Source organism: Bombus affinis, chromosome 4 (genome assembly GCF_024516045.1).
Source record: "Bombus affinis isolate iyBomAffi1 chromosome 4, iyBomAffi1.2, whole genome shotgun sequence".
In the NCBI taxonomy this organism is placed as follows: domain Eukaryota; kingdom Metazoa; phylum Arthropoda; class Insecta; order Hymenoptera; family Apidae; genus Bombus; species Bombus affinis.
The window spans coordinates 15300407-15327750 of NC_066347.1; the positions used below are offsets into that span (position 1 = coordinate 15300407).

At 35.9% G+C, this 27344-nt stretch overlaps 2 protein-coding genes across 9 annotated transcripts in view; both read left to right on the top strand.

Moving 5' to 3' along the window:
- The window catches only part of LOC126915418 (uncharacterized), a 32355-nt gene extending 6893 nt beyond the window's left edge, over positions 1 to 25462 (top strand). The window contains exon 2 of the mRNA XM_050720093.1: positions 5859 to 25462. Within this exon, the coding sequence (XP_050576050.1) occupies positions 5859 to 5933 (75 nt within the window). The 3' untranslated portion in view covers positions 5934 to 25462. The remainder of the gene's footprint in view (positions 1 to 5858) is intronic.
- The window catches only part of LOC126915400 (protein unc-13 homolog B-like), a 376274-nt gene that overhangs the window by 96233 nt on the left and 252697 nt on the right, over positions 1 to 27344 (top strand). The window lies entirely within an intron of this gene.

Sequence of the window (27344 nt, forward strand, 5' to 3'; positions counted from 1 at the left end):
GACTAATTTGATCAGGCACTGTCGACAAAAAGCGGATGTATTTTTTTTTACCAGAGGCAAAGTTATTTCGATATTGGATGTCAGAACTCTCTCGTATAGTCGAACTATTATTGGTGAAATTTGATACGTCACGAGTTATTAGTATTAATAAATTCCCTGGCACTCTACAGCAATAAGCTCGATAATAAAACAAAATGAAATGTTACAAATTGCAAGATATTTGATTGGTTTATTTGACAGAAAATCGTAGAATCGCGAGGAAGAAATCTATTAATCGATAAATTATTGTACAAGGACATCTCGACGATATAATATTGTGCTTTTGACTGAAATAATCGCGTAATATGATAATTAAGAATCGTTCGAGGTATAGTTTAACTCAACCTAATTGTTACCATCGAATTGTAAGTTGAAGCGAAGTTTCGAGTGAACTGTATGAGATTAATTTCTCTGGATCAACGATGTTAATTAGACTTGAGCATTGCCTATCACAAGATTACGCTCACCTCGATCTCTGTTTACTAACTTCTCACTGACTAAACACGGATCAGAAACAAGCTGTAACTATAATTCTATTTGAATCTCCATTATACGATATAAATATTTATTAGTTATTCAACTTGTTAATTAATATCGCGCCCTTAGGACGAAGAATCTAGAATCTTGAATTTCTAGGTCCCGAAGGTATTCGCCAAAATCGATGATATCCAGCAAAACTTTCCGTTAAATTTTGTTTAAAAATTCAGAAACCTTCTTACGAACTCGTAATTAGCTTTAGTATATTAAGCTTACAACTGTTCGCGCTATTAATAACGTAAAAATTAAACTCTAAATATCTCGAAAAATTATATCGATGAAAATTATTCCCTTCCTTTTTCTTCTAATACGATATACGTGTAGGTATATGGTTTCTAACGAGAGTATCTGCTGCGATGTTTAATTCTGTAGGGAATTACCTATATCTGTAATTCTGCAGTGAGGATTACCGTGTACATAAAGAAAAGACTTACAAGGATAATCTTCTTTTATATCGCTATAACATCCTTGGAATAGTTAATTCTAAGGAATAATCAGCGCCAATGATCAAAACGAAGGGAGCAATTACATTAAGCAGAACGAGAAACCGTTGCCTAACCTGAATAGTCTTGTCCTAAACGATGCAATCGTCCGGCAAATAGAAGGTTTACGTTCGAATTTCGGTCCAGCACAAGCGATCCGATTGATCGATCTTTTCACGTTATATGGAATGTAAAAGGAGGTTCGAACAATAAAAATTTATCGTCGTATCAATAATACGACAATCTTTCTTGCACCTATAAAGCTGTAGAAATATGTGCTGTTTGTGTGCCAACCGCGACCACCATCGTGTCTGTGGCTCGACTTTCCTCGCGGAAATATCCACGTGTGAGAAAGTTGGCAGGCTGAAGAAAACTTCGTCCTTGCCATCTGTGCACTTCCTACGATTCCCAGGGGAGTGAAGAAAAAAAAAAAAGAGAAATTTGCTGACATACGCGACATTACATTTTTCAATGCTTCGATGACCAGCGAAGTTCCTCCTCGAGAACGAGGTATCCTTCTTGGAAGGATACTTCGAATATTTGTCGTCTCATGTCTTTGAACAGGAAATTTGTGGTTTCATGTTGTGGGAAAATTTGAAGTATTTTCCGCGGTAATTTTAATCGTGCTTTAATCGTTTTTATGGAGAATTATAGCGTACTTAGGGAAAGAGGTAGAAATATGACTAGAGTGAAATAAATCGGAGAATATCTCTGGCGGAAGTATGGCGAAGAAAGCCATGGTAGACACAAATAGCTCGGAGAATACTGCACAGACACTTTTCATAATCGTATATTCAAGCGAAATAGTTGCGATCGTCCTAGTTGTTGTCCTTAATATTTAGAAAATACTTATGCACAACATTGTACGGAGAATATATACAAAATTTGATACAAGTAATTTGAAAAGTACGCGTTATGAATGTCAGAATTAATACTAATATTATCCGTGATATTAAAATATATTTAATTTCCTCGGATTTCCACTCACTGTAATTGAAACTTACACGCACGTGTCGTATCTTAAACTTTGGAATCGCTAGATATAGAAACGAAAGGTTTTCAAAATGATATTAACTTATAATTTTGTCAAAATTAAACAATCGGATAATTGAAAAGTTGAAGGAAATACGAGGAATGAAATGAAAAATTTAAGAAATTAGAAAATCTGAGAGATCTTTTTTGCAGAAAATCGATGAAAATACGGTAAATCGCTATTAATATATTTATCGTTAATCTCAAATAAATAACGAAATTAACACAAGAGTCGATATAATTGTAATTCGGATATAGTTGCAAATTTTTGGCTGATAATGCGCGTTAACGAACTTAACATCCTTCGTGGCCTTATCGCATTGACAACAGGCTAAAATCAATTTCCTGTCTAAGCATCCTTCTCTCTGGCTGTGGAACATCGTGTACGTAATTACGACCCTTTCGACGTGCGAACAACACACGGAGGAGCACGTGTTTTCGCAGGCAAACACATTCATAACACTAGTTCAACTATCGTGCCACCCTCGACATCCTACTATGCAAGCACGTAATCGAACTCGTGGCGGACAGCTTTATCGAGAAGAGGGTGCTCAAAGGGATAAGAGATCCTATATCAAACGCGAAGTCGATGGACAATGTCGGCAAGGAACAGGAAAACGATCAATCCGGGATTAACCGATTCCGCGGTCAACTAGACTCTTGGTTTGCACGTCCTTCACGAAGCGCTGCTAATCTTCCAGGCTCTCGTTAACATAGCCATGATTGACTTGTAAGACGCCAGTGTAACAAATGACGCGGGCGTTGGACGAAAAGCTACGTTTTCTATCGAGATTTTTCGTTCGATCGTCTCATAAATTACGCGTAAATCTGGGCAACATGATTTACAACGTACGAATTTTCTTTATCATCGTTGAGAGAATCGTCTAACTTTATGGTTTCAAGTTATCGTATTCTAGGAAAGCCCTCTTAAATCTCCCCATAAGGAACACTGTAAGCTTCGATATTAAAAAGATACACGTGATAAAAGAATAAACGATTGACGTATTGTTGCAGAGAAATGGAATAGTTTGGTAAAATATTAGAATTTTCTAGATATTGCTTGTATGAGGTATACTTATTGCTCAATTATGGAAGAACGCGGTATATGTTAAAGAAGAGTTCTCGTGGCAAATGGTCGTAAATTTCTACAGTTTCAACCATTAACATTTTAAGTAAGCGGATTACCGACTCCTTTAAACAAAATATTGTACATTACTATAATTTTACAGCAAATCAGGTCGTCGATCAAATTATTCAAACGTACGAAGAAACTCGTTTTATACGCTTTTCGTGGTTACTCTGTTTCTCCATAATTGGATTCTATGATAGACCATGCTACATATTTGCAAGTATGTAAGCTTTCTTGTAACTTGTATACAACTAGTCACACGCATAACCATACACGACCCTCCCTTAAAACCATTTTATATTCTATCATTGGAAATCATTTATTTCGAAGAACATTTTTGTACCTTTAAACGCAATATCTTCGATGAAGATAGGATAACTAAATTGTCAACTTTTACGCATTTATGGGAAACTTGAAGATGTACAAATGCGCAGAACGCGCTTAATATTTAGAAAAACGTTTATAAAATAATCAAAGTATCGCGATACTCGTTATAACATTTAGTAGGCGAAATGATTTTCCGCTTATGTGCTGTTCTTTCAGTTATGTTCGTACAAAGATGAATTTCCATAGATATCCGCAGTCTAGAGATAACGTACGACTCTACGAAGTCGTCCCCTTGAATTTTGTCTAGAAAAATAAAAAGAACATTTGCCTTTTAATTCCCGGTATGAACACAGCAGTCCTGCACCGGGTCCTTTCAATTTCCAACGATTTCGTATTTACAGAAGAGATTGCCCGATGCAAAAGAAATTAAAAGATGCCCTGGCCCCCGGCTCGCTTTGAACATGTTCATATCTGTTGAATCGGTCGAATTGCTTCTGGTTCAAATCCCTGGAAACGTACCCTTTTATCTGTTTCGTCAGTCAAACGAGATGGTAACTATCTCTTTCTGTGCTCTGACAATACTTTCTTCTCCTTCGCGACGATATCCGTCTTGGGACAATCCTTCTGTAAGATTGTTTCGTGCGATCCTATCGATCGGGATATCGCTTTAGATATTCTGGGTTAAAGAACGCCAGCTTAAATCCTCAATTACGTTTGATGTGGATGAAATCTCGTCCTGTGATCGAGGGTTGTTGTTCTTCCCTTTCAGTCTGTACAATAAAGATCGTCCAACGCAATGTTGTTAGCAAAATTCTACAGTTCCTAAACCCTAAATCTTTGCCAAGGGAACGACTCTCTTGGCTCCTTTTATTTCGTTCATCCATCTGCTATTCTCTCTTGCGTGTTTCTAGAGGCATTTTCGGTACCGTAGGTAGAGCTCATATTTATTCATGATATCCAAGGAAATTGGAACAACCTTTCACAGTTGTTTCTATTTACGAGAAAATTTCGTCAAACTCGCGGTGTTGCGTCTGAACGTGGTTAATTTAAAACAATAATGTGTTTGTCGATACAAATTGCCTCTTCCGTTTTTAATTTATATCGTTTAAGCTTTTATATCGTCGAGGTTTACTCCCACCATCTGCATACGTTTCGAATGCAAGTGTAATTTATTGCCTTGTGCACGATGTTTACTGCATTCGATCGGTGGATGTTGAAACAACGCTTTGAAAACACAATTCTTTATTGAATTTAAGGAAATTCCAGGGTTCCGCATTGTAATCAATATCCTCGTTACAATTTTACATCGATTACCTTGACAGAATTTTATTATGACACGCGTGTTTCCGCTTAACTCTCTGTCAATCAGATTTTTGCCGAGATTTGAATGAATTATTTTAATTTCATTTAATACGTACACAAGGATCTTTCAATTTCGTATGAAAAAGCTGTTGAGCAAGCTAAAAATTGAAATTTGCTGAATTATTACTATGTACCGATCCTTTTGGAATTATTAGTCCGTCTCCTGCCACGTTACAGATGGTTCTGACATTTGACTAATTGAATGTGTGCTGAGTTTCAAATGAAACGCCCCTCAAGAAGGATCTGTTTGCCAACCGGAATTCATGAAATTACGAGTATTTAGTTGTCACTCGTAATTTTACCAGTCATGATTACATTCGCACGAAATTCTCCGAAATGTTGGCGAGCTTTTTTAATCAGATTACAAATATTTAACATTGCCTAAGGTGCAAAATGTTATATTATCGGACATGATAATTATATCAGCGAACAATTGCTGTCGATACAACAAATGTTATATATTCTTGGCCTAGGATATTGACAATATTGACAAATTGATATTGACAAATACAATGACATTATGATCTTTCAAATCGTTCGAATAATTATGAAGAATTTATGAGTTGTGTATTTCTACAATATTTTCACAACAAGAAAAACATACGTTAAAATTGACAAATTAAAGTTAGAATATGTGCCAAACTAATGGTTTCCCGATATGAATAAATTAATATCTTTTTGTAGCGAATATCCAACTGGATGGACTCTATAATGTTATAACATACAGTGTCATTTAAAAAACTCAGTCACCTTGATATCTCAGAAAATGTAAGACATTAGAAAATAACGTCACATCAGTCTCTTGAAACGCAACATATTTCATTTAAGATATTTTTCGATAATACCAATATAGGTATCGACTTATTTTAGATAATACACGCTTCTCATTAATTCACTCTGTATACGATATATCGTGTATTTATCTAATTATTACTCGTTTTCTGTTACAGGTGAGTACCTTTATTTGTTTAATCCTGTCCGAGAAGCGGATCGATCGATCGTGCGAAATAGTCGGCCGCAGGTGAGTGTTATCTCAGCACGATGTTTTGCCCTTAATTATGACGGTAGACGAGCAAAGTCGTCAGGTGTATTATTACGGCGTTGAATAAACGGTATCAGTGGTATGATACCGCCAATTTACGTCCGGTCTCTAAATTGTTGTTACAAAGCGTTACACCGCAATATAATGCCCCATAAACGATCGAGGTTTCATATAAAATCGTCAGACGAAAGTGCACCGGACGTCATGAAACCGACGAGGCGAGTACAATGTCTTGTTGCACTGTAACAAGAACTTAGGTGCAATTTGTCGGCGGACAAGGTATTTCGCGAGCAAAGCTTCACTTTTCGCATCAACATCGTTTTATCGTGGAATCGTGCGTATAAACTGATTTCACCCTTTATATTTCGATTTACAGTTACGAATTCTAAGATCATTGAAAAATAGATCTTCGAAACTTGTGACATATTTCATGTGTACATATATATATATATATATTCGTATATTATGGTTAAATGAAGTTTTAATACAGAAACTACGTATATTTTATATATTACGATTGAAATTGTTGAAACGAATAAACGTTCGAGTTTGCTTGTGCAAAGGGTTGACAAATTAAAGTTATAAAGTTATATCATCGATTCAACTTATGATGCGTGAAACTAGCGTTTAAGATATGAAATTTTGTTAATGATGGCGAAATGATCTAGCCACTTATTTTTAGATATATCTAACTCTAATTCTTAAATATTTACCATTTTAAACTAATATACTAGGTCGAAAAAGTAAAAACAAGGATAATAGTTTGAAATTGAAAAAACAGATAAATATATTTATCTTTGATACGTATATATTGTCTACTTTATTATTACAAAGGAAGAAAAATATTTATCTTCCGAGTTTACTCGGCAGTGCGGTACAGTTATCCGAAGAACACGTCAGAGTGACAAGTACGTTCAGTCGTACGGAAGACGACACGTTCTTGGGATGACAAGGTGATTAAACATGCACGAGGCGCCTCCCAATATACTTTATCACGGGGCCATATGATCATATCAACGAACAAGTGTCCGGAGATGGAAATTTCAACGGTTCACCATGAGCCGGTATTAACGAAAATTTTGAATGATTTACGCAGACTCAGCGCGAAATACGTATATCTAGTCGAGATTCAATAATTCTTTCAGTCGGTAAATGTCCTACAAATGCTATCTTTACGTTATTGAACGAATCTCGACAAATAAATTTCACTCCAATGACAAGTTACCTTCGTATAGTTACTGGTTTATTAAAAATCTTTTTCTTTCGATGTTCGCTTAGTATAACATTTATATTTGGTTTAGACTACAAGGAATACGTAACTAATATAGCATTAGGTTGTCCGAAAAGTTTCTTTCGTTTCAGAAGGTGATAATAGATGAACAACAATTTCTGTTTTATATTATTTTATTGAATTGGGTATGATCCATTTCGTTATATTTTTATTATTATATTCGTGCATAATTCAATAAACTAATATAAAACAAAAAACACTGTGCGTCTATTATTTCCTTATGAAACGAAAGAAACTTTTCGGACAACCTAATACATCGGAACACAGATTGTCAGAGCATTATAATTATTGACCAAACAGGATATTATTTTTGTTAACGACTTTTTCACCCTTCGGATGAAAATATCTATGTTATCGGCGAGTATTGTTCGTTTCAAAGACGATAAAAAAAAAAAGAGAGAGAGAGAGAAATGAAAGGAACAGGTGCCAATTCTGTAACCACGAGACACAGCAATGAGAATTTATGGATTGGTGAATTGTGAACGGAACGTTTACAATTGATTGGTTTCAAATGATAAAGCTAGTAATGTGCCGTGTATATTGGATAAATTCATAAATGAAAATTCGATTACGGTCACTATTTTTTAATTTCCGTGTTACTCGATTATATTTTCAAGTTACAGTAGATTGTGCTAATAAATGTTTCTTGTTTTTGCTGTTGCTTCTACTGACTTCTTTACAGAGAATATTCTACAGTTCTCATCCATCGTTATTCAAATTATCATACAGTTTCGTTGTAAATTACGATATTCGTAATTGGAAGCCTACATTTCTATATTTTTTATTATTACAGTTACGATCTTTTTAGTAACGCAATGAGGTCAGCTTATTTTTATCGCAAACACGAGTAAATTTGATACTTTTCTTAACGAAGAATTTCATAATTTTAAATCAATAACGAAGCATTGGAACTATCATGGTAATCGTCCAAACATCGAAAGATTCTGTTACGAAGAAATCTAAGCGCAATTGCTCGAATTATCGAAAATACCATAATTACCTCAACGACAAATTTGACGTTATTGCGACCAATTTAAATGGAATTGTTCGAAATCAATATCGATCTAGTTAAAAATATTATGTCCGTTGCCTAAACAAATCCACTTTCATAAATACGAGATAGTCTACCTCCGAGATAATTCGTAATATCGTTGTATGCATTTGAAACCATTTATTACTGTTTTACCACCACTAAGTACAATATCCAATTTGCGGCAATATACGAATGGCGTCTGAGCTCAACGGGGATGTTTTCTAAGACGGTGCGTTTCTCGGAACCGTCTCTCACCGAATTGCTGGCTAGCGAACGTTGACTTAATGGGTGGTAATTTAAGGTCGGAGACTTAATGGTTACGAGAAAATCGACCCGTTGGGAACACAACGGGGAATGGAGTTATGGCAGCTGAACACGAGTGAAAGCACAGGATATGAAGAACTTAGCTACCATTAAGCGATGGCAGATGCACGGGAGATTGACAAAGTTGCGTGTCTGCAACCTCGATAACTATTCGCTGTCGTGTTTCTTAAAATGGAAGGATTGAGTTGAAATAAAAGAAAAGAGTAGTACATCAGACTGACTATAATTTCAAGTTTTAAATTTATTATAATTTTCACGTTCCATCGATTCTAATTCTTATAGGAGATTTATTAGAAAAATATCATATTAATGTATTCTAAAATTTTAGATTTCATATGACTGAAATATATAAATATTGTTTTTATTGTATTAATAAAAATTAGCAATTTCAAGCATTCCAACTGTAGGAAAAAAAATCTAGACGAAAAATATTAAATAAAAAGATACGGATGAAATTAACGATATCAGAAAAATTATACTAAAATGACGTTTTTTATTCAATTGCGTTAAGTCATATAGAGTGACTTTCGTAATTAAACATAGTAAATAATCACCTTTTCAAAATTCTCTATTTTTAATTAACCATCAGTTGATTTGTTTCTCATTAACTTATTTTTAAATAGTCGATCGCTAAGAAAAGTTTCTATCCAATTATCGTACACACGATAATCCTAGGTTGGAGAATTGCTTGTTTAAATCTTATCAATTCTTATGAATTCTTATGAACGTCACGTCTAGACATATTTTCTTACTTTTCAAGATCCACGTATCTTTGATTCTACGCCTATTTGAAGTTTCGAACTGACCACAGTTTATCGTAGCTATATAGTAGCATTTCTACATGTTCTCATGTGTATTATGAACTAGTTGAAATAATTTTCGCACGAGGTAATTACATGGAACCTTACGATTCAATTCTCAACGGACATGACATAATTTTTATTCATCTTCCGTAAATGAGAAACTGCATATCACTTGAAAAGTTTGTCACGAATCACGTCTGCGTCCCAGTGACAAAGAAAATCAATCGTCGCTTGCTCCACCTTTCGTTCTTACTTGTTTGTCTCCTTTCTTTTTTTTTTTTTGTATTTTTCTCGTATTATCCGAAGTCTGTCAGATGTTCGATACCGCGTAACGAATCGTGATAAAAAACGATCGCGGTCATATGACCACGTTGATACGGCTTTTCCTGTATTGTCCCCCCTCCCCCCTTATTTTCCTTTTTGTCAATTTTTTGAATGAAACTTCAACGTTGTGTGAAACGATATGCCAAGTGTGATTACTTTTTTATCTGGCGCGATGTTATCGCAAACGCGTGAAATATCAAACGTGCAAACTGGTAACACGCCGGAGATGAATGCGCTGTGAACGTCAACTTCTCTCTCTTGGGGCTATGCAAGAGAGTTCCTCGATATCTAGAAATTCGTTCCGTGGAAGTTCTTTGCTGGAAACGTAACTCCTTCTCGATACGGTCGCTAGAAATTCGTTTTTGATCGACATCGAAATTCGCAGGTGTTTCTCGCGTATAGAAAATCGCTTCGGCGACCAGGAAATTGGCTTTGAAATTATAATGTTTCAGGAGAGAAAGAGGAAAGTCTAACGATCTATTATGGCGATAAAGTAGAAGGTAACGAAAGGAAAGTAACTAGGTGAAAATAATTGATTTGATAGTACGGAGTTAAACGAGTTAATGTAACATGCGAACATTAGGACGAAATGAAAGGAAACTATTACGTGCATATCAAAGTTGCACAAGAGAAATTGTGTGTTATATTTTGTACAAAGGGTGGATTATAAAATAAATGGTCTTACGTTATCTGACAGCTTTAAAACCTATGCGATCCCCGAGAGAACGCCACAGTGACAAAGATCAATGTTATATTATCCTCTCTTGGGATCTAGAACCGTGCTATGCAATAACCAGAGGTTTCTACCTGTACCAGCGTAGTCCAATGTTAAAAGAAAAGGATTTCATATTGCACAGGATTAAAACGTCGACGGATGTAGAATTCATTCTGGTTTTGATACTATTAGAACTGAAATTTTAAATTTGATTCGCTATTTTACTTTGTATTTTACTGTAGAACTTTCTACTATCTGTAAAGATAGAATTTTACGCGATACTTTTAAATCGACTTAAATACAAATATTTCAGATCAATTACGATCACGTATTTCAAGTGTTAAGTGTTATCATCTTTTTAATTCTATAATTAACGAAGCTATAACTTTATTCCCTGTCACGATACGTTTTCATACCTCGAAAACACGCAATCTTCTCGTATCGATAAATACAAAACACTATTTCATAGAAACAAGCAGTGGATCGACTCACGCCAATGTGATTCCCGGCCCTCCAATAAAATATATCGCCCATTCGTGTCTCTAATTCGTTAAACGATAAAAATTCTGTTTCAATAAAGTGAGACACGCTTCGAGACCGTCATCTCCATGAAACAAATCACTTTATCCGTTACAAACAATTAAATCAATATCCCAAACACATCAACATCACCATGCTACACAATGCTTCTTGTAAGAACGTCGCCCAATTTAATTTCATAAATCATCGCACCCCTGGATTTCCATTACCGATGCCGCGCTCGCCGTTAACAGCACAGTTTCACGCTGTAGAATAATCGGAACAACCAAGCGAACCCACCTTTATGAATTTCTAATCGTGCAAAAGATTAATCCCGGAACGCGGTCGGAATTGAAACGACACGGTACCGCGAGGACAGCCCGTGAAATTTCATTGTCGGCTTTGACGACCGCCGCTAACGGATTATTACGATTTTCGTAATTGACAGGTAACGACACGGCGCGGTTGCATCGCCAGCGTACATCGAATAGCGTCAATTTCGGCCACGATACGGCCGGCCGATCGTTATTCATTACGTTAATTCGCGTCGCCTCTTCTACCTTGATCCTCTTGTTCTGCCATTATACGCGTTTCGTCGAGCGAGAAAGTGTAAATATCCGGCGACCGGTAGTTGGCGGTTTCGTGGATCACCGCAACGAGCTCGCAAAATCTAGAACGAGAAAGGGCCGATGTTGGAAAGAACGACGATCTCGTGCCGCGATCGGAATAATCGGCCGACAGTCGAACGTACTTCGGTTTATTAGCGGTGGCTCGCGGTGGCGATTCCGTTGCAGGTGGATCGACGACGAGCAGCTCATTACGGGCCGATAATGGCAACAGCATACTATCGCCAGGATCGGCCATTCTCTATGCGTTTACTTGGCTCCGGTCCAGATTCCATAAATATCATAATTTTCGAGTAGTCTCGCGTCTCGTTGAATTTCCAGTGTGTTCAATTGGTTGGATAAGAATTTGATTAGATAAACATGAAAAGGTACGGGTCATAGTAATTTGTGCAGGTCGGTTGTTGTTCGTTAGCTGGAGTTGTCTTTGCGCGGAGACTGTCGTTACCGGGTTGAGGTCGCATAATTAATCTCACCGCGCTCAGACGTGCACGTTCGGTGTTTAATGTTTGGTACGCGATCCTGTGTATAACTACGTATCTCGCAAATGCCTTGAAACTGTGGCTTGCGACGTAGTTTGTGCGGTAAACGTGGTTGTTGTTTCTATAAAATATCGCAATGATGTTGTTGAATGTGATATTATGTTTTTCGATTTGTGCTTATCACGAATCACTTTTCATTACCTTTTGAAGCAAAAGTCTAAGCACACACGGATTCACTGGGACATTATAGTTGTATATTTAATTAAATTTTTAGTTTTGTAGTAATTACATCATTTCATTATTCTGTATTTAAAGAAGTTGTCAATTATAGAATTTTTCGAATGCTGCTTTTGCAGTTTTCTTGAGATACGATCAAAGATATGAAAAGGACATAGGTTAAAATATGTTTAATCATTTACATAATTCAGAACCAGATACTGACAAACGCAATAGGAAAATTAGCGATACAAATGTCGAGAATGATTGAAACGTTTATTAACAAGTGATATACGTGTAATATAGACGACAAAGATATTTAACTTAATTTTACATAATTAATGAGATTGTTATTGATTGATTGTATATGTACCTTTGTAATTTAAGGTTTCAAATGATACAACGATTGCTAAAAGTTTTAATAATTTCCTAATAATTATTAAGCTTTATCTACTTTTCATAGACGGATACGGTGTGTACACATGGTTTTTCCGTCAGACACTTGGACACGCGTTAAATGGCACGCGTTACTGTGACACATGCCAGGCTGGAAATCATTGGCTCGTTTCGTGTATCGATAATTGCATTTACTGGCAAGCGAATCACACCGTTCCGCCGATTTGTCTCGTACAATTTGATCGAGGCTTCATTACGGCCGCTAGCTTTGTTTGGTTTTATCCGACGCCGCTTCTCTACGTAAATCCGACACGCGACTCTCGTATCTCGACATGTCTATCGTCCCTTTGGATCGTTAACGACATTCGAAACAACTTGTCGAATTTCCTAGAGTGTGAAACTCGGACATGTTTCGTGGATGTTCGATTCGACAAATCCTCTCGTCGATATGTTATTAAGGTGATGTGTTTGATTCCTTCTGACGAGGATGAACATTTGATATATGATTTTTGATCGGAGGATCCTTGTGTTCTTTTTCTTTACGTTTTTTCTTCTTTTTGTAATAGAATTTACATTAATATAAATTGGTCATAAGCTTAACTAGATCTTAAAAAAAGATTTGAGCATCGTTTATTATAATAGTTTAATATAATGCATTTCGAATTTGTTTTTGCACTTTTATATTTTGATAGTTAATTGTAAAATGTCTCCATCTCAGAAAACGTCTATATCAGAAATTTACAAATTGGTCGATGGGTAGTCTGGCAATCAGTTAGATTTACAACGCGATTTATTTTTATAATTATTTTACAATTCCAACGTTAAAGTGACGTGCTTGATTCCTTCTGACGAGGATGAACATTTGATATATGATTTTTGATCGGAGGATCCTTGTGTTCTTTTCCTTTACGTTTTTTTTTCCTTTTTGTAATAGAATTTACATTAATATAAATTGGTCATAAGCTTAACTAGATCTTAAATAAAGATTTGAGCATCGTTTATTATAATAGTTTAATATAATGCATTTCGAATTTGTTTTTGCACTTTTATATTTTGATAGTTAATTGTAAAATGTCTCCATCTCAGAAAACGTGGGTATCAGAAATTTACAAATTGTTCGATGGGTAGTCTGGCAATCAGTTACATTTACAACGCGATTTATGTTTATTATTCTTTTGCAATTCCAACGAGTCTAATCTCATTCTTCAGTGACGTTGTCATTTTTATTTATACTTAACTCCTCGGCAAAGACGTCGCCATAATGTACTAATTCAAAATTACAAGATAATCTCCAAATAGATTGCGACAGATTCCTCGTTGTATATTATTGCTTCCAAATTGTTCCTTCAAAGACTCAATTACTTTTTCCACAATTAGTTTTTTTTTTATAATTCTCTTTAGCTTAATCGATTATCGTTTGCATGATCCAAGCGAGAACACGGTGTGTTATTCACTTTGCGTTTCTCCTCGACGACGATCACTGACAGCTCGTGCAAACATATTTCCTTTCAATATTAAATCGCAACATATAACATTTCCAATTAAAATTCTATATAGATGAGAACATTCTTAGCTGTAAAATAATATACGAAACATCTATGCATCTAAAAATATTCGTAAAAAGTAAGAGAGATTTGAACGTGTTACGCGAACAAACCCGACAGTCTAATTTCGTATGTAACAACCTGATACTTCGTTACAAAATTTTCAATCATATTTAGCCAGGTCACGTTCTCGCCCTCGAAACGTTTCTCCGCTATTTTCTATGGAAAAAGCTTTGTCGAAAATTCACTGTCGGCAGATGCTCTTTTTTTTCACTCGAACCTCGACGATATCAGAATCCCTCCTTTTTTCCCTTCCTTCTCTGTGTCTCTGTGCTTTTTTTCTCACGGGTTTCATTTCGCGGGCGTTTTCGCTCGGTTCGTGAAACGCACGGAATGCGACGCGCAGTTCGACGCTAGGCGGAGAGCAATCAGAGAATCGGTCTCCGTCGCCCCCGGTGACTTTCGCCAGCCACGACGCTTCGAATAGAACGCGAAGGAAAGTCAGTCGAGCTCGTTCGAAATTCCTGACAACGACAACCACCGGTATCTTCCGTTGGTTTCATCGCGACTCGAACAAGAAAAGATTGTGAAGAAACACGGGGCGAATGGAAAGACAAAAGACGAGAAAGAAATCAGGAGACACATTTAGTTGTAAATATTTCGTCGGTGGATGGTACACGAAGTTTTTATGTACAGGTAATAATAAAAGTACGATGATACTGAATATGTACACCGATGGTCATAAGTATTAAGAGACTCGCTGATATTTGATACAAGCAATGATTTCTAGATATTTTATTATAAACGTCTAATGTAATAGAAAATAGTAAATGAAATAAAATTTATTAAAATTTTCCAATAAATGTAACGAGTAGGTATTCTGATACTTATGGCCAACGTTCTATATACTTGGACACTTAAAATATGTTTGCGCAATGTGCAATCTTCGTTTTCCAATTATTAGATCATCGTTGTACAGTAGAATAACAAATATTTATCGAAAATGGATTCGTATTTATTTTCTCTTCCCTGGTTGTAACATCGATTAAAGTATACCGATTGTGAATATCAAACATAGTTGCTTTTGTGATTGACTATGTGGCAGCATGTTAAACGAACAAAGCAGAATTTGTGTGAAAAATGAGATCCGGTAAATAGAGAACGCTGCTACAATTCTAATTCTTTGTATAAAATTATGGGAGAAGGGTAATTTTTCGCAGAAATAGAAGTAGGCCAAATTCTATACTCTATTCTATACCGTATGACAAGCGTTATTTGAAACAGAGTTTAAATGTTTAAATGTTAAATGTTAAACAGAATAAAAATGTTTTTCTTTTGGAATGAAATTGAATGGAAATTGCGCAGAACGAAAATATATATAACATAATTCTAATAAAATTCCTGTACTTTTCAACTATCTTATTTAATTCACATTTTGCCTCGTATTTATTATCAAAAGAATGAAAAATTCTTTAGAATGTCGGTCTTATGAGGCAATTAAATGTTCGTCATACAATTACGAAACGTTGCTGCGTTTTCTTTTTAGACTATTACAGTCTATTGTTATTTGTTTCATTATTTTATTTTGTAGAATCCATTCGATGAAGTAGTATAGATCAATCGTAGCAAAGATCACACGTACATTCGGTTAAATATTTGCTGCAATTTTCTAACTCCACTTGGTATGCTTTGTTTTTTTACATCAATAAATGAAATTTTGTATAAAATAAATATATTATTTATTACGTACTTAACGTTACATAAATATACATTTCCATGAATAATATAATAATACGTATATAGCCATCATTTATGTAACATAAATTAAACTTTTATATAGAAATTTTCGCTTTCTTCGTGATTATGCAAATCACGTGGTATTTTATTCCAAGATTCTATATTAATCGAGCTACGCCCACGCAATTCTCCAACACTTCCTACGTAAAGAGAACAATTTACCCTAACACGTGTTCCTATTACTCATCGTCATCTCGCTAGTGAATCGAGGCGTCAAACTCGAACGTTCTATGTATTGGCTACCAAGAGAAACAGAATAGGAGCCCAAAGAACTCACACTGCCATCTCAGTCCTGCTTCCCATGTATATAAACTATTCCCATTGAAGATTCTCGAGCTTCAACGTCGAGACAATATCGAAATGCGTACAACAAAGTAGTCAAACACCATTGATTTGGTTCCATTCGCATCTTTGGATGGCATAATGTTTCATTGCTATATAGTACACTAGCTCACGACAGTACTTGTGTACCTGGCGTAAAAAGCTTTCGTGTCGAAACATCTTGAAATTTCACTAGCACTGTAACGTGAGAAAATATCGAATCTCTACGTTCATGAAACGAACTAAAAGGCGATATATTCATTAAGAATAGCATTAGTATGCCTGGAAAGTTTCTCGATAGAGTTTGAAACATTGAGATCAAAAGATACATTACAATATTTAATTAAAAAACGTGACAACTACTTTGAATTTCCAGTAATTTTATCTGATTTGAAATGTACATCAAATATATCATTTTCCGTTCCACAGATAAATCATTCGTTCTATCTCGATTATTATGTCATAACGAACGAGAATCTCTGATTTTTCCTCTCACAATGGTCAATAAGAATCGATTAAATTTCTCGAACGTTATTATCCGTAATGTCGGATTTATCAGACGTGAACGAAATCAATAGATAAACTGGAATACCGACTAGAATACCAATAAGTGGATAGATTCGTGACGATAAGCGACAAGTCGACGAACAGAATTCAACTTTATGTCGATTTTAATTCGCCGCGCGTGTTCATAGTGTATAAATTGTGACCGATATCTCGTCGTGTGTAAACTTTAAATCGCTTTGGGTTAACCGTAAATCATAAATATGTATACGATTAATCATGATTAGTCGGCGAATCCATCGGTACAGGTGAATATTCATGAAACGAATCAACCGCGAATCGATCGACCCATTAATCTCGTCGAGATTTTTTCCGTTATCTTTTGAATTCATGCGACTAGACCGGCAGCTTTTACCGCGAAATATCTGACAACGATGCGCCTTTCTATTGTATGATTCGTTGTAAATTTTTTAAGTGTATTCTTTTATATTTGTCTCTGTTTGTTCTTTTTTTTTTTACGAAATAAATCGTATCAAACGCGTCGTTACAATTTACCAGATAGGATTTTGATCGCGTCAATCAAATATTTTCATGACAAGAAGCGATGAAGGTACAAAATATCTCTGAATATTTAGATGAGACTAACAGGAATACGAAAGAGAAGTGTTTGAGATTATCACACGAATAAAGCGAATCTACCTGACGTTTAATAGAATGGCTTGCCAATGTATTTTTGAAGGGATAATACAGCGAATGAAAAAATGACAGTAATTAGCGAAAAAGAAGCAACGAAAGGGAAAAAAATGAACTTTTCCAAAATGGGAAAACAGCGTAATAGGCTCATCTTTTTTTATAAAATCGTAAAAATAACACAGAAAATGTCATAAAGACTTACTATAAAAATCGTAACAATATGGTTTATCACCATGTTGGAAAAACTATTGAGAAAATCTAACAGTCAAACAGAGCAAACTTCGGTGAATTGAAAATGCAAAATTGGCAAAGGAAAAAGAATTTTTCAGATAATCCAGAATAAAATCTTCGAGCGAACGTAATTTATAAATTATCATAAATTATCATTATGGTTGCATTGTCAAAGTGTATTTTTTTATTATTTCATCTGACATTTTTCCGAGCCAAAACTTGCCCCGAAGCCCAATATTTCTATATAGCGTAATACGTCGTCGCATGAAATTTATGGTCGTAACCCTTCACGCTCGATTGCCACCTAATGAATTCGCACTGTCCAAAGTTCAAGTTCTACGCATTGATTTATCCGCCGGTTAATAAATTCGTTTCCCTCAATTCCGGGCTATTTATTTTTGTATCTTTCTGTTCTACAATTATTTGCTCGTCAGTTTATCTTATATAACTCGGCGATCCACATTGCAATAGATTGGATACTTTGCTTTTATGTGTTTTAATTTCAACTCCGCTCGTCGAACGTTCCTACTATTTGTACAATCGTTAATTTGATTCGTCGTTCGTTTCCGCTGGAATTCGTTCGATTTGCCAATCGGTATCTCTGTCCACTCACTTGTACACTTATCTATTTACAACGTATACACATCTGAGAATTTATTTATCTGACCGGTTTTTACATTTATCAAGTTATTAAGCACACGCGTTTCAGTTACGATATTAGTTTTGTTTTCAAGATTAAATGTTTTCATTGGAAATTCTATTGCGTGTGTATCAATATTCATGAGACGCGACTCTCTTCCTGGGAAAATTAAATTGTAGCCGCACACGAGTTACAGGACAATTCAAATCATGTTGTTGTTTTCCTCGGAGTATCAATATTGTTAGGACTTACATGGTGTAATAATAAATAAACTCCGGGGAAAACAATGTCGACGCTACGTGCAACCGTCGAACAAAGAGGAATTTGAATTTTCCGACTCTCTTCCGACCAGTATAAATAAGCGGACGTGATCGCAAGGAAAGAAGTTACAGTCAGTTGTCGATCAGTTATCAACCAGTTATCAACGAATCATCATCGATCTAATTAACGAGTCTTAGCGAATCGGTTAGTACGAGAGTCTTTGCGAAAATTAACTGTGCTAATTTATTTATCATTTTAAATATATTCGACGGTTTCAACAAGGAGCAATCTCGTCATTAAATCTCACAAATCAACCATTCTCTACACAAGTCCTCTACGAAATGAATTATTATCGTATTTTTATATTATCCATTATTATTCTTCGGAAGATAAATGTCACGGGTTCGGACTTCAATCTCGGTTCTCCTATCTTTTTCACCATTAATATACACGTATACGTATAATGTATTATGCTAAATCTGCAAAAGACACAACGTGAGATAGGTTCCGTTTCTCGATGTTCGCCTGGTTGCATCTACTCGAATCCTTAATCTTGAAATCACGAGCTGCTTCGTCGAGCGACATTGATTAATTGAAACACGACCGGTATAAGTAAGGAACACGAGCGAATCTGAGTTACATCGTAATTGATAGAGTTAATTGAAAAACTTAACACTCAGAAATAGATATGTATGTAATGTAAATTGATATTTAGTCCGAGGATCTTGCGAGTTGTTATTTTCTCATTTACATAATTTTGATAGGATCTCGTCTTAATCTAGTGATTAATCCATTGGAAAATGGAACATCGATAAAGTCTTCGTTGGCACGAGCTTCTTGAATTCCGCATGGTAACATCTGCTGCTTGCAAATTTCGACCGAATCCATTATTACTTGGAAACTGATGAAATACCGAATTCAAGGCTGATTGGTTAGAATTTCAAATCGCCGTTTATCGAATGCCTCAACAGAATTCTATACCGTTACAATGTTATTTACACAATTTATCGGATTAAATATTGAAAATTTGATATCTATTATTCGTCGATTAAAAATGTTTCACATGTTACCCACGTTCGATTTAATTCGAATTCTAATCATCGCTAATTAACAGCCAACTTTAATTACTACCTTTAACGCTGTCTTAATACGATTTGTATGAAAAGTACCATTTATCTTAAGCTAAATAATTTGTCAAATTTTCAAATATTCAACTATTCAAATATTTAAATAACTTTCGTGAATCGAACAATGCAAAGACTCAATTTTAATTCGAAGATGATTCGAAGATATTTGGAGGATCTGACCATTTAAATTTAAACAATTTTTAATATTCAAATTTTTTAATTTTTCGATTTTCTACCGACTAAAACTCGCAAAATGAAAACGCTTTCATAAACCCACGACCGTGCCATAATCCTCAACATCTACGATTATTATTATCTTGCAAAGTACTTGAAACTTCCCGCAAGCAAAACAAAGGAGGCTCCATCGAAATCGTAACTTTTGCTCACAAAACAGTTCACGTGGCAAGTGTCCAAGATTTCGCAATTCCCTTAGCTAACATTCCAAGGAAACTGGACCTGGTGATACGCGTTTCTTCGGCATAGAATGTCCTTGAAGTGGAAAATCGGATGATCGACCGATCATTTGCGATTTCATAACTTTCTTGGTCCTCGGGTAGGGGCTCGTGTTCGGCAATATGTCGGTCTCCGGTCGATAGATCCGCGGAATTGACTCGTGCACAGGGGGAAGTTGCCGAACGGTTGCCACGCTACCGAAGTGACGGGAACGGCCTGGCCGAAATTCAGCGGTAAAGCGCATTCAGGCGGATTGATTTGCCGTGATACGAAACTGAAGTCAACGGGACAGACTCTAATAGATCTGCCATATGGCATAAGCGGCTATATTGTCCTACATGAGATCGATTGGTCGAGTCGTTCTGACCTAAAAAACAATTAACCACTCGTTGGTACGAGGACCGATTATTTGGGAATTTCATATCTCGAAATTCTATTCCGCGACTGTCCGTACGCGTATTATCTGTACAAAATCATTTTACAAAGAATATGTTTCTTACAAGTTTGATATATAAATAATGAAAGTCGTTAGAATTTGTGTTTTATAAAAGGATGATAGAGGACGAAATAAAAGGACGGAGAATAATTGTGAAATATATCTGATTAATTGATTAATGGTAACAATGAATCGTGTTCTTTATCGTCGTGAACGTACGAACAGGTCAAATGTTTTCACGAAATTCAATTTGATTTAGCTTGTGACTATCAATTGAGATAGAAAGTACTTTCTATGGCGAATTAATTTTTCATTTTATTGTAGAGATGCGGATTCCTTTCTCAAGTTTATTTCTCTTATACACAAGGTATTAAAGAAACTATATAAAATTTTAAGAACCACGAACAAGCATACAGCAAAAGATAACGAAGAATTTCTCCGTTGGAATGGTGCGGGGTACGTTAAAACTCGAAGAAATCTTAAAACGCGCGATCATATCTCCTCAAGCCGGACTTCAAATATTGCTTAACTACTACAATTTTCATCCTGCATAGTGAAAACCAACATCTCGACATGTAAGTTATCACAGTCGTCGCTACTTACTCCGAGGTAAGAAAATGCGAACACGCGAACATGCCAGATTATCTTAAAGCGACGTACAAAGAGAACGTTAAGACGCGCAACACCGAACCAAGTGAACCGAGAAAGAGCTCCGGTTCGTTTTCAATGCTCGACCCAGAAAGACGACAGTGGCGAATCGTCGAAAGACGCAAAACGGTCGAGCGACACAGCAATAAAAGCGACAATGGTAGCTTTTACGAAGACAACGGCGTGAGAACGGTTACACGTATCCGCACGCGTCTCCGCGCTCATGTTCCCGTTTTCTTTTTCGCCTCTCCGTTCCCTTCGTTGCGATAAATCGCAAACCCGACGATAAGTTGTCTCTGTCGACCCGTTTCCCTTCCGCCTCTCTCTCCCTCTCTCTCTCTTTCTCTCTCTCCGCCAACGAGATACTCGAGTTTCAAACGCTTTTAAGTGCTTTCCGCTGTTGCCTCTGAACTACCGAAAATCTAACCGTTGTGTATCCATCTCGGATCCCCCTTCTGTTCCAGCCATCCGCCGGAATTCCTTCGCAGAAAAGAAACGTACCATGGATCTGGCTAAACTCGTGGAAGAGAAAGAGGAACGCGTTCGCGACGTTTGCGACGACCAAGCGCCGCGAAAAGAGACGAAGCATCGTTATTTTATTTCGTAGTATAGAAGTTATTACGCTTGGGATCAAAGGGGAAACTGCGTGCTGAACCAGGTTTTCGGGGATGGGATAGAGCACTGGCTCTGAAAGCCTCGTCTCGCTTGTAAACATTCTGCTCGCGTTTTTGCCTCGTTTAACGTTTTTCGAGGCGAGGATCCTTGGACGTGGTTGTTTTCTTCCCCTCTATGCGCTTGTTGCTTTTTTCGTTGGATCAAAGTGGTGCAGAAGTAATGGGATTTTGTGGCGTTTTCAAGAGGAACGCAGTCTCATATCGATGAATAGAAAAGTTGGCTTTTTAATTGATATGACTGAAAATACGATTAATCGTATGCGCTATTTGTAGTAGGTGATGAACGTAGAATGAGTTTAAACTAGGGAAACGAGGAAAGAATTTATTTGTTCATGTAAGATTCATAGGTTCGTAGATGAATTCTTACCGTAGTGGATTCTGGTATTGATAGTGAGCTTGTCGTACATGGAATTTGGGAATTGTACATCGAGCTGGTTTCATCTTGCTCCTAGAATAAAACTGATTGAAATATAGTCCTTAAATTTTAATAAATATCGAAAAAACAATATAACGTAATATAATATAATAGAAATAAAAGGAAAATACAATGGAGGTTTGGTAGAATTAACGCGACAATAAACATTTGATAGATTTGATAATTTTCGATCACTTTTATACAAAATCCAATATCAGAAATTGCTCGTATATGAATTTATACATCAATCCATTTATCAATGAATTTGTCTTATCTCAAGTCAATACATTCGTATTAACGCTTTACCAATCGATACAATTTATATATCGAAGCCTATCGTTATTGAAATAAATTACAAATTCATACTCGGTTTATAGAACCCTATTCTATACTAATTATTTTATATTAATAACGTATTATTATATATTATAAAATTATCGAACAACACAATCACCGTCGAATAAAAATATCGCAAAAGTATCAGAAATAAACCTATCGAAAAAGCTATCGCGGTACAATTGTTCCCATTCCAGCGAAATTTATTGCGCAAACTTTTCCAACATGAAACACACGCGCTATAATTAAACCGTGTACCTGAACCTCGTCAAACTAATCGTAAACGTAATCAAGTATCGCGTATGATATCGTACATATACATGATATGATACATAATATGGAGTGAAAATTGAAAACAACAACGATGAATAATGGAAAATCATCATCGCAAAAGAGCAGCGTCGTAATTCAACTTCGACGTCAACGATATAACTGGCATAGTTATTTGGCTCGACGAGCGAAAACAATGATTGGAAATGATGTCGGATCTCAGGGATGACGAACGTTGGTTGCATACGTGTTGCACGGTGACCTCCTGGCACGTCTCCAGTTTCACTCGTGTCGTTTTTACAGGTCGTAATTGGGAGTTTGTTTGAACGACCGCGAAGTGGAAAGTTCGAATTTTCCATGGCAAAAGTTCACTCGTAACCGCAGTTGTCATACGATTCGCGGTTTATAATAACGCGAACTGTACCCTTCAGCCTGCCGTTTGTTGCCTTTTTCACGTGCAGCTGCACGTCTAGTTCGTTAAACGTGTCGCGTATCGGTCATCCTGAATTTATAACGAATAATTTCCTAATTAGGTCACGGAATAAAGTATTATATTAATAACGGAACTGGAGTATTTAAAGCTGCGGTCGTTTCCATCTCTCTGTTAGAGTTATCTTACGTACTAACTTACCAACAATCACATTAGGTTGATCAGGAAAGTTATTTTTTCACCGAATTCTTTTTGTATGTTTATAACTTCATTCAGAGATTTCTAGAAATCGTAAATCCTTGAAATAAGTATATATTTTATCCGTTTGTACGTACAATGTAAATATTTAATATATCAATGTAATAAAAATATCAAATAAATGATCTAGAAAGAAGTGATTAATAAATTGCTGTAAAGAGTATTGGTTAAGAAAATGTTCGACGTAAGTAGCTTTCGAAGTCTTTCTTAGATACGCTGGTAATTTTCGCAGGATAAAATGTTCAATACTCCGACACAAGAAGAAAGAAGAATATTTCAATAATAAAACTGAAAAATTCAACAGCGACGTATCTAATAAACGAATCGGGATACAGGTAGAAAGCAATGGAAAGGCACGACCAATACCTTTTAACGCGTTGCCATTCAAAGAACAAAAGGACAGAATTTTTCCATCGACATTCAACGATATTCGTTATTGCGATAATATTAGTGAATTGGCAAGCGAAAGATTGCATAACAGATTAGTAGATTTGAATCCCGCAATTGCACAGTTTTACATCAGATGGGGCAATTAATTAGAGCTGATAACTTGCAACTTGTGATGCATAAAATTCTGTTACTCTTTTTACATAACTGGAGATTTGTACAATGGATTTTAGGTCGAGTTTATCGACAGCTGGATTGTGATTTCATCTTATAACTGTAACAACGATCGATCGTAATTTCACGAGTGGAACGTAAGGATGAAATCTGGACGAAGCAGATTATCCGGATGTTTCACGACGATTTCCCTTTGTAACGAATTAATTGAGAAAAATGCAGCAGACTCCATTTTCGGACGTTAGCTGGCACGAAAATTCTGAAACACTGGAGCGGATTTTACATTTGTAGCTGCAAGATGAATTCGAAACAGGAAGCGAAAGTTGAAAAGCTTTTACCCTGATTCCGAGGCAGTATCTATACGTGGGAAAACGCGATAATGGATAACGAGATAAAAGCGTACGTTCCATTAAATCCAACATTTTTCCTAACCAACAAGACGCAACAAATCCTACCAGTCGGTTCTGGCAAGCTTGTTAATTGGTATTTCACGTGGGAAATGTGCTGAGTTTTTATCATCGAACGAATCAATCGATATATACAAGAGAGTCCATCGTCTAATTAACTTTCTGTTATATAATAAAATTACGTAATTTTCGTGAACAAAGGCAAGTTGAACAAATCTGAATGAGTCGAAAGTAAAGAGCTTTGTATTCGAATAAATACGCATCGTAAACACATTATGAAACCACGGTGTAATATCCAGCTAGGAAAACAGTTCCTTGATGGATAAGCTAGTGGAAACTTAGTATTAATATCCAACGAGAACGATTACATTGACGAGCTACTTTTCGCGGAAACATGGACTGCATTCACTGCACGGCTGCATGCAAATACCGCAAATGATGGATTATACGGGCGTTGAAGATTTTCCAAAATATTGGCGAACGGAGTTTTAGAACGTGAAAGTGGATTATTCTGGTCGTGAAGTTGCTGTGAAACTAATACGATAATTATTCATTCGCTGACGACGAATTTTTGGTGGACGAATAGGACGCTTTTAAGAAAGGAAAGTTTCTGGCAGTGAAGGTGAGGCATTGTTCCCTGGCTTTGTCATCCTTTTTTTATAATACAAGTTTTACACCTTTCTCCGAAGGTGAAGTTTTTTCGATCGTTTCGGAACGATAACTTGGACCTCGAGAGTTCTTCGTTTCGAGAAGAAATTTTATTTGCAAATCAATTTCAACCCTTTTAGTAATTGCAGGATTGTTTAAAAAGTTATTTGGAATTTATATTTTCGGAAATAAATTACGAAATAATCTAAACAGGAGCGAACGACTTTTAAACAGGTGTAGTTAGCATAATTTGAAACTTAAAACTTCGCCAAAATTTCGCTATGTAAAATTTCAATAATAACGTTAATTTAATCGTGCGAGAGGGATTTAATAATGCCCCCCTCATTTTCATGTTATTGTTACTGATTAAATAACATCACCGTAGGCAAAGTATATTGTTGGAACGCGACTTAAAGAGTTTATATAAGAGCCACTTTACATGGAAGTACGAGCATACTCTCGGAGCGTGCTTCTCAGATCTATCGTCAGTTTCATTATCACTGAGAAGCGCTTAATTAAAAAAGTTTGGTATTTTGCCTTGTTCATAGACACTTTGATGCTCAAGTACTCTTTGGGATTAAGTATAATACATATTATATTATATATTATATATATAATACTTATTAAATATATACAGGGTTGTTGGTAACTGGTGGTACAAGCGGAAAGGGAGTGATTCTACGCGAAAAAATAAGTCGAAAATATAGAATAAAAATTTTTCGTTTGAGGCTTTGTTTTCGAGAAAATCGACTTTGAATTTTCGCTCGGTACGCGTGCACTTTATCACGTCTCGTTATAACGTGCACGCGTACCGAGCAAAAATTCAAAGTCGATTTTCTCGAAAACAAAGCCCCAAACGAAAAATTTTTATTCTATATTTTCGACTTATTTTTTCGCGTAGAATCACCCCCTTTCCGTTTGTACCACCAATTACCAACCACCCTGTATATAGGTAATATCGATAAGATTAATTCTCTGGTAGTGGATTTCAGATAGTAACTTCCAGAGAAATAGAAGCGATTGTTAATCGAAAATCCATTATTTAAATAATTTCGTTAATTCCATAATAACCTCAACTTCAACAGAGATATAAGCAATTAAAGTGAAATCCAATATTCGTGGCTGTTAAATAAAGTTTAAACATCTGTAACGTACAACATATACGTAATATTCCTTTTAACACCGATTTTAATATCGTTCCGGGCAACAGTTACACGTTACAGTAGTTGTTCGAGAACAAAACATAATCCCGAGCCTTTTACTTCCAAATCCGACTTTTAGTCATGCGAGCCACCGAGGCATTTCCTTTAATACCTCTCCCGCTTTATCCTGGCAAAACGCAAAGTCGAGCACAGATCTGAAAACATCAAGCACAGATGCACACGCGGTCTGTTTCGAAAAGCACGATCCGCAATGAAACAGTGGCGTACACCTTGCAATCGAATAGAACAGACAGAGAAAATAACTGTGTCACACTGTCCTTGTGTGACAGTGTGATTTCATTCTACTGAAGTGTACAGGTAAAAAAGAAATACGATAAGTCGAACATATTTCTCATGTTGTGTTCGAGAGTAATTTTAACATTCGAAAGTGTTTTTCTCAGATTCTGTGTTTCATTTCCATAGTATTAAATTTTTATGGTCGTAGGCAAGTGAAAAGATTATCATTTGACGAATAGATTTTGTGTGTTATAAAAAGCAAATTTGAAATTTAAACGTTTAAACAGATTGAATTATCATGATTATATTAGCAAACTTGGAAATGCATCTAAATATATATATGTAGCAATTGCAATGTATTTAGTATGAGTATATATCTGATAGAAGTCAGAGACTATTTAAAACTCTTCTTGTCCACTATATTAATAAGCCTCAGTATTCAAAGTTTACAGGAAATACTTTATCACTCTTATATATATTTTCAGATTGGTTTAAAAATACCTCGATATAATCACGATAATCATATCTGATTATAGAAGTAACGAAATTTCAACATATTTTACATAACACATGGA